This window comes from Oncorhynchus masou, chromosome 25 (assembly GCF_036934945.1).
Source record: "Oncorhynchus masou masou isolate Uvic2021 chromosome 25, UVic_Omas_1.1, whole genome shotgun sequence".
Lineage (NCBI taxonomy): Eukaryota > Metazoa > Chordata > Actinopteri > Salmoniformes > Salmonidae > Oncorhynchus > Oncorhynchus masou.
In genome coordinates, this window is record NC_088236.1 from 6,072,776 (window position 1) to 6,085,693 (window position 12,918).

A 12,918-nucleotide genomic window follows, 5' to 3' on the forward strand; every position below is an offset into this window, starting at 1 on the left:
TCTACCATACTGTATACCACACTGCATACCATCCACTATACTGTATACCACACTGCATACCATCCACCATACTGCACACTGCATACCATCCACCATACTGTATACCACACTGCATACCATCCACCATACTGCACACTGCATACCATCCACCATACTGTATACCACACTGCATACCATCCACCATACTGTATACCACACTGCATACCATCCACCATACTGTATACCACACTGAATACCATCCACCATACTGTATACCACACTGCATACCATCCACCATACTGCACATTGAATACCATCCACCATACTGTATACCACACTGCATACCATCCACCATACTGTATACCATCCACCATACTGTATACCACACTGCATACCATCCACCATACTGCATACCATCCATTATACTGTATACCACACTGCATACCATCCACCATACTGCATACCACACTGCATACCATCCACTATACTGGATACCACACTGCATACCATCCACTATACTGTATACCACACTGCATACCATCCACCGTACTGCACACTGAATACCATCCACCATACTGTATACCACACTGCATACCATCCACCATACTGTATACCATCCACCATACTGCATACCATCCACCATACTGCATACCATCCAATATACTGTATACCACACTGCATACCATCCACCATACTGCATACCACACTGCGTACCATCCACTATACTGTATACCACAATGCATACCATCCACCATACTGTATACCACACTGCAAACCATCCACCATACTGTATACCACACTGCAAACCATCCACCATACTGTATACCACACTGCATACCATCCACCATACTGTATACCACACTGCATACCATCCACCATACTGTATACCACATTTATTTATTAAAAAGTAGTTGACGACATAGGGAGTAGGAATGTTGTTTGAAACGCAGCCAGTAGAACCAGCTGTACTATACTAGGTCTGGCCCAAGAGAACATTCTAGATTACAGCCAGTAGAACCAGCTGTACTATACTAGGTCTGGCCCAAGAGAACATTCTAGATTACAGCCAGTAGAACCAGCTGTACTATACTAGGTCTGGCCCAAGAGAACATTCTAGATTACAGCCAGTAGAACCAGCTGTACTCTACTAGGTCTGGCCCAAGAGAACATTCTAGATTACAGCCAGTAGAACCAGCTGTACTATACTAGGTCTGGCCCAAGAGAACATTCTAGATTACAGCCAGTAGAACCAGCTGTACTATACTAGGTCTGGCCCAAGAGAACATTCTAGATTACAGCCAGTAGAACCAGCTGTACTATACTAGGTCTGGCCCAAGAGAACATTCTAGATTACAGCCAGTAGAACCAGCTGTACTATACTAGGTCTGGCCCAAGAGAACATTCTAGATTACAGCCAGTAGAACCAGCTGTACTATACTAGGTCTGGCCCAAGAGAACATTCTAGATTACAGCCAGTAGAACCAGCTGTACTCTACTAGGTCTGGCCCAAGAGAACATTCTAGATTACAGCCAGTAGAACCAGCTGTACTATACTAGGTCTGGCCCAAGAGAACATTCTAGATTATAGCCAGTAGAACCAACTGTACTCTACTAGTTCTGGCCCAAGAGAACATTCTAGATTACAGCATAGCTTGTTTTTCTCCCCTCACACACACACACACACACACACCTCCACAAATAGGTTGTATTTTAATGTCTCCATCCATCACCTCTGTGTCTTTTTAACGTAAAGGATCAGCTGTGTGTTATATTGACACACACACACTAACACACACACACACACTAACACACACACACACACTAACACACACACACACACACACTAACACACACACATTGCTAGCCTGCTTTGTAAAAGGCATCTTCATCCGCCTAGCATTGTGTCATTGATGTGGTAGATGTCAGTAGTAGTGGACTGACTATACTTCTCTCTGTACTCATTCCATATTCCCCACCACTAACGTGTGTGTGTCTGTGTGTGTCTGTGTGTGTCTGTGTGTGGTTTGCCCCTCCAGTTTGCGTGGACCCATGTAACCCTCCTGATCGTGGTTACACAGTCTCACCTAGTCATTCAGAACCTGTTTGAAGGAATGATCTGGTAAGAGACACACACCACACACACACACACAGGGCTCTACAGTGCGACCTTTTTACTCACAAAATATTTTGCGACCTGACATTTTTATTGAGGAGCCCCAGTGCACCAGATTCTAGCTTTATTATGCCAAATATTTGTCATTGTGCGCCTACATTTTACAACTTAGGTCAGCGCACATGCTCCTTGTTAAAAAGGTCAGCGTAGAGCCTTGACAAAGCATCAGTGTTTCTGGTCACAAAGAAACGTCGGGCCCAGACAGACCAGGGCCCGTATCCACACAGAAAAGTCTCGCCCAGACAGACCAGGGCCCGTATCCACACAGAAAGGACTCGCCCAGACAGACCAGGGCCCGTATCCACACAGAAACATCTCCCCCAGACAGACCAGGGCCCGTATCCACACAGAAAGGTCTCGCCCAGACAGACCAGGGCCCGTATCCACACAGAAAGGTCTCGCCCAGACAGACCAGGGCCCGTATCCACACAGAAAGGTCTCGCCCAGACAGACCAGGGCCCGTATCCACACAGAAAGGTCTCGCCCAGACAGACCAGGGCCCGTATCCACACAGAAACGTCGTGCCCAGACAGACCAGGGCCCGTATCCACACAGAAACATCTCCCCCAGACAGACCAGGGCCCGTATCCACACAGAAAGGTCTCGTCCAGACAGACCAGGGCCCGTATCCACACGGAAACATCTCCCCCAGACTGACCAGGGCCCGTATCCACACAGAAACATCTCCCCCAGACTGACCAGGGCCCGTATCCACACAGAAAGGTCTCGCCCAGACAGACCAGGGCCCGTATCCACACAGAAAGGTCTCGCCCAGGCAGACCAGGGCCCGTATCCACAAGGAAACATCTCCCCCAGACAGACCAGAGCCCGTATCCACACAGAAAGGTCTCGTCCAGACAGACCAGGGCCCGTATCCACACAGAAAGGTCTCGCCCAGACAGACCAGGGCCCGTATCCACAAGGAAACATCTCAGAAAAGGTCCTAAGAATCCTGCTTTAATCCTAAATAAACTCTCAGCCCAGAGTAGGTTTTAGTGTGACGTTAAAACACTGCCCGCACTAACTCTAAGCCAGGAGTAAAATCAACTCATTAAGTTTATCTCAACTGGTAAACGGCAGTTTAAGGAAGATAGTGATGACGCTCATTGACGTTGGTTATTCCCCACCAATCGCGATGAGGCATTGCCAGCTGTGAACTCTATGGCACGCTTCAGACAACTAGACAATGTGGCTGTACTTCATAATGTTGTCATGGTGAAATGTTTGAGATAATTTCCGCCAGACACCATCACTTCTCTTAATTATCGCCTAATATGATCGCATGCATAATTATTATTATTATTTTTTATTTTATTTATTATTTGACCAATTCTGATGGTTGGTGAAAGCAGAATTTCAACAGTTTTACCCATATTACCGTCGGCATCAAGTCACTTGCATATAACGTCTGGAAGGTCTATCATTTTCATCGAACATAAACCCTAGATCAAGGGTTCCTAAACTTTTTCACTCAGGGGGGGGCCCTTCTAGCATATGGGGAACCCCCCCCCCCCCCCCCTCATGCCACTATTCATGACACAAACGGTTCAAACTGATCTTGTTAGTGAAGAGAATGTTGCACGTTTTAAAGCTTATTTCCTGAAATTCTACACATTTTGTCATGGGGTAGGGTGGTAGACTACCAGGTATGTTGCGTTAGACTACCAGGTATGTTGCGGTAGGGTGGTAGACTACCAGGTATGTTGCGGTAGGGTGGTAGACTACCAGGTATGGAGCGGTAGGGTGGTAGACTACCAGGTATGTTGCGTTAGACTACCAGGTATGTTGCGGTAGGGTGGTAGACTACCAGGTATGGAGCGGTAGGGCGGTAGACTACCAGGTATGTTGCGGTAGGGTGGTAGACTACCAGGTATGTTGCGGTAGGATGGTAGACTACCAGGTATGGAGCGGTAGACTACCAGGTATGGAGCGGTAGACTACCAGGTATGGAGCGGTAGGATGGTAGACTACCAGGTATGGAGCGGTAGGATGGTAGACTACCAGGTATGTTGCGGTAGACTACCAGGTATGGAGCGGTAGACGACCAGGTATGGAGCGGTAGACTACCAGGTATGTTGCGGTAGACTACCAGGTATGGAGCGGTAGGATGGTAGACTACCAGGTATGTTGCGGTAGACTACCAGGTATGGAGCGGTAGACTACCAGGTATGGAGCGGTAGACTACCAGGTATGGAGCGGTAGACTACCAGGTATGGAGCGGTAGACTACCAGGTATGGAGCGGTAGGATGGTAGACTACCAGGTATGTTGCGGTAGACTACCAGGTATGGAGCAGTAGACTACCAGGTATGTTGCGGTAGACTACCAGGTATGGAGCGGTAGACTACCAGGTATGGAGCGGTAGACTACCAGGTATGGAGCGGTAGACGACCAGGTATGGAGCGGTAGACGACCAGGTATGGAGCGGTAGACTACCAGGTATGGAGCGGTAGAGAGGTAGACTACCAGGTATGGAGCGGTAGACGACCAGGTATGGAGCGGTAGACTACCAGGTATGGAGCGGTAGAGAGGTAGACTACCAGGTATGGAGCTGTAGACTACCAGGTATGGAGCGGTAGGATGGTAGACTACCAGGTATGGAGCGGTAGACTACCAGGTATGGAGCGGTAGGATGGTAGACTACCAGGTATGTTGCGGAAGACTACCAGGTATGGAGCGGTAGACGACCAGGTATGGAGCGGTAGACTACCAGGTATGTTGCGGTAGACTACCAGGTATGGAGCGGTAGGATGGTAGACTACCAGGTATGTTGCGGTAGACTACCAGGTATGGAGCGGTAGACTACCAGGTATGGAGCGGTAGACTACCAGGTATGGAGCGGTAGGATGGTAGACTACCAGGTATGTTGCGGTAGACTACCAGGTATGGAGCGGTAGACTACCAGGTATGTTGCGGTAGACTACCAGGTATGGAGCGGTAGACTACCAGGTATGGAGCGGTAGACTACCAGGTATGGAGCGGTAGACTACCAGGTATGGAGCGGTAGACTACCAGGTATGGAGCGGTAGACTACCAGGTATGGAGCGGTAGACTACCAGGTATGGAGCGGTATATTGAATCTGTATGTAAATGGTGTCTATAACCGGTAAACAGTTTTTTCAAATCTTTGACAATGTTTACATCTTGAATGTTGTTTTCCAGGTTCATCGTCCCCATCTCCATAGTGATATGCAATGACATAATGGCCTACCTGTTTGGTTTCTTCTTTGGCAGAACGCCACTCATTAAGGTACACTTATATTATGTATATATTATAAACTGGGTGGTTTGAGCACTGAATGCTGATTGGCTGACAGCCGTTGGTATATTAGACCGTATACCACGGGTGTGACAGAGCATTTCCTTGTACTGCTATAATTAGGTTGGTAGCCAGTTCATAATAGCAATAAGGCATCTGAGGACTTTGTGGTATATGGCCAATATACCACGGCTGATGGCTGTATCCAGGGACTCCGTGTTGCGTCGTGCCAAGAACAGCCCTTAGCCGTGGTATATTGGCCATATAATAACACAAAGCCCCGAGATTCCCTATTGCTTAAATATATGACGTGTTTGTACCAGGGTTACTTTGGGCCCAAGTCCACCCTAATCCCAGTCCATCCACGAAGAGAAGAGGAGCTGCTAAAACCAAGAAGAAGAATACTTTATTGGACATTCTTGCAAATTAGTCTTTTTTTTGCTTAAACCCAAGCCCCCTCCACACACACACGCACACACACACACACACACACACACACACACACACACACACACACACACACACACACACACACACACACACACACACACACCGTGAAAACAGACAGAGTTCCTCAGTATGGCTGTAGGACAGATAGATGACCTTCTTCTTTCTCAGTGAAGATGAGTCACATGTGGCTTGGGGTTAGGGTTGGCACACTGAGGTAAGGCCAGTTGGCACACTGAGGTAAGGCCAGTTGGCACACTGAGGTAAGGCCAGTTGGCACACTGAGGTAAGGCCAGTTGGCACACTGAGGTAAGGCCAGTTGGCACACTGAGGTAAGGCCAGTTGGCACACTGAGGTGAGGCCAGTTGGCACACTGAGGTGAGGCCAGTTGGCACACTGAGGTGAGGCCAGTTGGCACACTGAGGTGAGGCCAGTTGGCACACTGAGGTGAGGCCAGTTGGCACACTGAGGTGAGGCCAGTTGGCACACTGAGGTGAGGCCAGTTGGCACACTGAGGTGAGGCCAGTTGGCACACTGAGGATAAATAAGGTAAGGCCAGGATAGGCTGGATACTGTCATCCCCTGTGTGAAACGCTATGCCATCCCCTGTGTGAAACGCTATGTCATCCCCTGTGTGAAACGCTATGTCATCCCCTGTGTGAAACGCTATGTCATTCCCTGTGTGAAATGCTATGGCATCCCCTGTGTGAAACGCTATGTCATCCCCTGTGTGAAACGCTATGTCATCCCCTGTGTGAAACACTATGCCATCCCCTGTGTGACGTGCCATGTCATCCCCTGTGTGAAACGCTATGTCATCCCCTGTGAAATGCTATGTCATCCCCTGTGTGAAACGATATGTCATCCCCTGTGTGAAACGCTATGTCATCCCCTGTGTGAAACGCTAAGTCATCCCCTGTGAAACGCTATGTCATCCCCTGTGTGAAACGCTATGCCATCCCCTGTGTGACATGCCATGTCATCCCCTGTGAAACGCTATGTCATCCCCTGTGTGACGTGCCATGTCATCCCCTGTGTGAAACGCTATGCCATCCCCTGTGTGAAACGCTATGTCATCCCCTGTGTGAAACGCTATGTCATCCCCTGTGTGAAACGCTATGTCATCCCCTGTGTGAAACGCTATGTCATCCCCTGTGTGACGTGCCATGTCATCCCCTGTGTGAAACGCTATGCCATCCCCTGTGTGAAACGCTATGTCATCCCCTGTGTGACGTGCCATGTCATCCCCTGTGTGACGTGCCATGTCATCCCCTGTGTGAAACGCTATGTCATCCCCTGTGTGAAATGCTGTCATCCCCTGTGTGAAACGCTATGGCATCCCCTGTGTGACGTGCCATGTCATCCCCTGTGTGAAACGCTATGTCATCCCCTGTGTGAAACGCTATGTTATCCCCTGTGTGAAACGCTATGTTATCCCCTGTGTGAAATGCTGTCATCCCCTGTGTTAAACGCTATGGCATCCCCTGTGAAACGCTATGTTCCCTTGTGTGAAACGCTCATCCCCTGTGTGACGTGCCATGTCATCCCCTGTGTGAAACGCTATGTCATCCCCTGTGTGAAATGCTGTCATCCCCTGTGTGAAACGCTATGGCATCCCCTGTGTGACGTGCCATGTCATCCCCTGTGTGAAACGCTATGTCATCCCCTGTGTGAAACGCTATGCCATTCCCTGTGTGAAACGCTATGTCATCCCCTGTGTGAAATGCTGTCATCCCCTGTGTGAAACGCTATGGCATCCCCTGTGAAACGCTATGTTCCCTTGTGTGAAACGCTCATCCCCTGTGTGACGTGCCATGTCATTCCCTGTGTGAAACGCTATGGCATCCCCTGTGTGAAACGCTATGTCATCCCCTGTGTGAAACGCTATGTCATCATCCCCTGTGTGAAACGCTATGTCATCCCCTGTGTGAAACGCTATGCCATCCCCTGTGTGAAACGCTATGTCATTCCCTGTGTGAAACGCTATGTCATCCCCTGTGTGAAACGCTATGTCATTCCCTGTGTGAAACGCTATGCCATCCCCTGTGTGAAACGCTATGCCATCCCCTGTGTGAAACGCTATGTCATCCCCTGTGTGAAACGCTATGTCTTCCCCCTGTGTGAAACGCTATGCCATCCCCTGTGTGAAACGCTATGTCATTCCCTGTATGATACGCTATGCCATCCCCTGTGTGAAACGCTATGCCATCCCCTGTGTGAAACGCTATGCCATCCCCTGTGTGAAACGCTATGCCATCCCCTGTGTGAAACGCTATGTCATCCCCTGTGTGAAACGCTATGTCATCCCCCTGTGTGAAACGCTATGCCATCCCCTGTGTGAAACGCTATGTCATTCCCTGTGTGATACGCTATGCCATCCCCTGTGTGAAACGCTATGCCATCCCCTGTGTGAAACGCTATGCCATCCCCTGTGTGAAACGCTATGTCATCCCCTGTGTGAAACGCTATGTCATCCCCTGTGGCCATCCCCTGTGTGAAACGCTATGCCATCCCCTGTGTGAAACGCTATGCCATCCCCTGTGTGAAACGCTATGTCATCCCCTGTGTGAAACGCTATGTCATCCCCTGTGTGAAACGCTATGTCATCCCCTGTGTGAAACGCTATGTCATCCCCTGTGTGAAACACTGTCATCCCCTGTGTGAAACGCTATGTCATCCCCTGTGTGACGTGCTATGTCATCCCCTGTGTGAAACGCTATGCCATCCCCTGTGTGAAACGCTATGCCATCCCCTGTGTGAAACGCTATGTCATCCCCTGTGTGAAACGCTATGTCATCCCCTGTGTGAAACGCTGTTATTGTATCTGTCTCCTCTCAACTCTCAATTCAGTTTCTATACTCCCAGTTCAAGAAGTGGAATTGCATTGAAAAATATATAGATATATTTCATGAATTTTAAAATACATAGAGAGAAATAATTGGGCCTAAAACATTCCAAATGAAATGTATATATTTTTTAAATGTTCTTACAGCTGTCTCCTAAGAAGACGTGGGAGGGGTTTATAGGAGGCTTCATCTGGACCCTGGTCTGTGGCTTCATAGTGAGTACTACAGCGCAGTAAAGTTACGATGATAGTGGTCGTACCTTTTTACCTTTTAAAGCACGGAAATAAAGTGCCCATCCTCATTGATGATCCTCTGCTGTGTTTCTCCTAGCTGGCCTACCTGCTAGCTCAGTTCCAGTACTTTGTGTGTCCTGTGGAGTACAACAGCGAGACCAACCGCTTCACCGCGGACTGTGAACCCTCTGACATCTTTGTGATGCAACAGTACACATTTCCCTTCGCTGTCCAGAACATCCTCACATGGGTAAGGAAATTCCTGAAACATTCCTAGAAATCCCCAGTTGAAGAATTCAAAATATGTTTTCATGTGCTCCTAGATGGCTTAGACATTAATAGGCAGACTGGTCTGTTACTGGTCTGTTACTGGTCTGTTACTGGTCTGTTACTGGTCTGTTACTGGTCTGTTACTGGTCTGTTACGAGAGAGAGAGAGAGAGAGAGAGAGAGAGAGAGAGAGAGAGAGAGAGAGAGAGAGAGACTGTGTCTGTGTCTGTGTCTGTGTCTGTGTCTGTGTCTGTGTCTGGTGAGGATGAGAGAGAGACTCTGGTCTGGAGAGAGAGAGAGACTCTGGTCTGGAGAGAGAGAGAGACTCTGGTCTGGTGAGAGAGAGAGACTCTGTTACTGGTCTGGTGAGGATGCGAAAGAGAGAGAGTCTGTTGTCGTGTGTTCTAGACATGGTCAATACTGTATTTACTACGTTGTTCAGAACATTGACTAATTAGCTGATGCCCAATACATAGTGGAACTTGTTTAAGTGAGTCCAATCGGAAACCCTACAACGTGTGTGTGTCCGTCTCTACAGAAAACGGTGAACCTGTACCCGTATCAGATCCACAGTGTGGTGCTCTCCACCTTCGCCTCTCTGATTGGTCCCTTTGGAGGATTCTTCGCCAGCGGCTTCAAGAGAGCGTTCCAGATCAAAGTGAGAGAACACACACAGGTTGAGGAAGTGGCTTCTCTTCCTGGGGTCCAAACAGGAAACTAAACACAACCAATAAAATACATAATACACGTAGAATGTATTACACTATATTTATGTTACAATTAAATAACTTGGCAGACACAATACAATGCAAAATATATAATCTCTTCACAGTCCCCGTCGTGTTGTAAAGGGTTCTTTTATCTGTTTTTTAATCTGGTTTTATTGCGATCTTACATTACATGGAAAAGGGGATACCGAGTCAGTTGTACAACTGAACGCATTCAACTGAAATGTGTCTTCCGCATTTGAAAGTATGACAGCAATCCATGCATTGGTTCAGTTTACTTGGCACTGTTTCCACATGCAAGTGTTTTAGCATTTGTGGCTCAAATTCAAGCCATGGGACTGATATTAGCCTTTTTCTTGCCTCATGTCCAAATCATCCAAAAGTACTGTATCTAAAATTGATTGTGAAGCTCAACAAAGTCACTTAAATGCTAATATGTGTCGCATGACTTTAATGAGATGTGTACAATAACTGCTAAAATGTTACCATGTGTCAACAGTGCCAATGAAGCTAAACCAAAGCACACAGGCTGGCGTAGGGTGATCTCCATGGATACCTTAAAGACACAATCTGTGATTTCTCTGTAATAACTTATCTATCTCTCGCTCGCTCTCAGGAAATTCTCTGTAATAACTTACAGTGGGGCCAAAAAAGTATTTAGTTAGCCACCAATTGTACAAGTTCTCCCACTTAAAAAGATGAGAGAGGCCTGTAATGTTCATCATAGGTATACTTCAACTATGACAGACAAAATGAGAAAAAAATCCAGAAAATCACATTGTAGGATTTTTTTATGAATTTATTTGCAAATTATGGTAGAAAATAAATATTTGGTCACCTACAAACAACCGAGATTTCTGGCACTCACAGACCTGTAACTTCTTCTTTAAAGAGGCTCCTCTGTCCTCCACTCGTTACCTGTATTAATGGCACCTGTTTGAACTTGTTATCAGTATAAAAGACACCTGTCCACAACCTCAAACAGTCACACTCTGAACTCCACTAAAAACGTATCTATCTCTCGTTCGCTCTCAGGACCTTCTCTGTAGTAACTTTTCTCTCTCCTGTCAGGACCTTCTCTGTAGTAACCTCTCTCTCTCTCCTGTCAGGACCTTCTCTGTAGTAACCTCTCTCTCTCCTGTCAGGACCTTCTCTGTAGTAACCTCTCTCTCTCTCTCCTGTCAGGACATTCTCTGTAGTAACTTTTCTCTCTCCTGTCAGCCTCTCTCTCTCTCCTGTCAGGACCTTCTCTGTAGTAACCTCTCTCTCTCTCCTGTCAGGACCTTCTCTGTAGTAACCTCTCTCTCTCTCCTGTCAGGACCTTCTCTGTAGTAACCTCTCTCTCTCTCCTGTCAGGACCTTCTCTGTAGTAACCTCTCTCTCTCCTGTCAGGACCTTCTCTGTAGTAACCTCTCTCTCTCTCCTGTCAGGACCTACTCTGTAGTAACCTCTCTCTCTCCTGTCAGGACCTTCTCTGTAGTAACTTCTCTCTCTCCTGTCAGGACCTACTCTGTAAAAACTTCTCTCTCTCCTGTCAGGACCTACTCTGTAAAAACTTCTCTCTCTCCTGTCAGGACCTTCTCTGTAGTAACCTCTCTCTCTCTCCTGTCAGGATCTTCTCTGTAGTAACCTCTCTCTCTCTCCTGTCAGGACCTTCTCTGTAGTAACTTCTCTCTCTGTCCTGTCAGGACCTTCTCTGTAGTAACCTCTCTCTCTCTCCTGTCAGGACCTTCTCTGTAGTAACTTCTCTCTCTCCTGTCAGGACCTACTCTGTAGTAACCTCTCTCTCTGTCCTGTCAGGACCTTCTCTGTAGTAACTTCTCTCTCTGTCCTGTCAGGACCTTCTCTGTAGTAACTTCTCTCTCTCTCCTGTCAGGACCTTCTCTGTAGTAACTTCTCTCTCTCTGTCCTGTCAGGACCTTCTCTGTAGTAACCTCTCTCTCTCTCCTGTCAGGACCTTCTCTGTAGTAACCTCTCTCTCTCTCCTGTCAGGACCTTCTCTGTAGTAACTTCTCTCTCTGTCCTGTCAGGACCTTCTCTGTAGTAATCTCTCTCTCTCCTGTCAGGACCTTCTCTGTAGTAACTTCTCTCTCCTGTCAGGACCTTCTCTGTAGTAACCTCTCTCTCTCCTGTCAGGACCTTCTCTGTAGTAACCTATCTCTCTCCTGTCAGGACCTTCTCTGTAGTAACCTCTCTCTCTCTCCTGTCAGGACCTTCTCTGTAGTAACCTCTCTCTCTCTCCTGTCAGGACCTTCTCTGTAGTAACTTCTCTCTCTGTCCTGTCAGGACCTTCTCTGTAGTAACCTCTCTCTCTCCTGTCAGGACCTTCTCTGTAGTAACCTCTCTCTCTCTCCTGTCAGGACCTTCTCTGTAGTAACTTCTCTCTCTGTCCTGTCAGGACCTTCTCTGTAGTAACCTCTCTCTCTCTCCTGTCAGGACCTACTCTGTAGTAACCTCTCTCTCTCTCCTGTCAGGACCTTCTCTGTAGTAACCTCTCTCTCTCTCCTGTCATGACCTTCTCTGTAGTAACTTCTCTCTCTGTCCTGTCAGGACCTTCTCTGTAGTAACTTCTCTCTGTCCTGTCAGGACCTACTCTGTAGTAACCTCTCTCTCTCTCCTGTCAGGACCTTCTCTGTAGTAACCTCTCTCTCTCTCCTGTCAGGACCTTCTCTGTAGTAACTTCTCTCTCTGTCCTGTCAGGACCTTCTCTGTAGTAACTTCTCTCTCTCCTGTCAGGACCTTCTCTGTAGTAACCTCTCTCTGTCCTGTCAGGACCTTCTCTGTAGTAACCTCTCTCGGTCCTGTCAGGACCTTCTCTGTAGTAACCTCTCTCTCTCCTGTCAGGACCTTCTCTGTAGTAACTTCTCTCTCTCCTGTCAGGACCTTCTCTGTAGTAACTTCTCTCTCTCCTGTCAGGACCTTCTCTGTAGTAACTTCTCTCTCTCCTGTCAGGACCTTCTCTGTAGTAACCTCTCTCTCTCCTGT

At 47.7% G+C, this 12,918-nt stretch overlaps 1 protein-coding gene across 2 annotated transcripts in view; it reads left to right on the top strand.

The window, feature by feature from the left end:
* The window catches only part of LOC135513709 (phosphatidate cytidylyltransferase 2-like), a 125,252-nt gene that overhangs the window by 46,075 nt on the left and 66,259 nt on the right, over nucleotides 1–12,918 (top strand). For both annotated transcript variants that reach the window (XR_010451571.1, XM_064936587.1), the window contains exons 7-11: nucleotides 2,016–2,098; nucleotides 5,314–5,401; nucleotides 8,850–8,918; nucleotides 9,034–9,186; nucleotides 9,744–9,863. Coding sequence is in view for 1 of the 2 variants with exons in the window: in XM_064936587.1 (XP_064792659.1) it covers nucleotides 2,016–2,098; nucleotides 5,314–5,401; nucleotides 8,850–8,918; nucleotides 9,034–9,186; nucleotides 9,744–9,863 (513 nt within the window). In the remaining variant the exon portion in view is untranslated. The remainder of the gene's footprint in view (nucleotides 1–2,015; nucleotides 2,099–5,313; nucleotides 5,402–8,849; nucleotides 8,919–9,033; nucleotides 9,187–9,743; nucleotides 9,864–12,918) is intronic.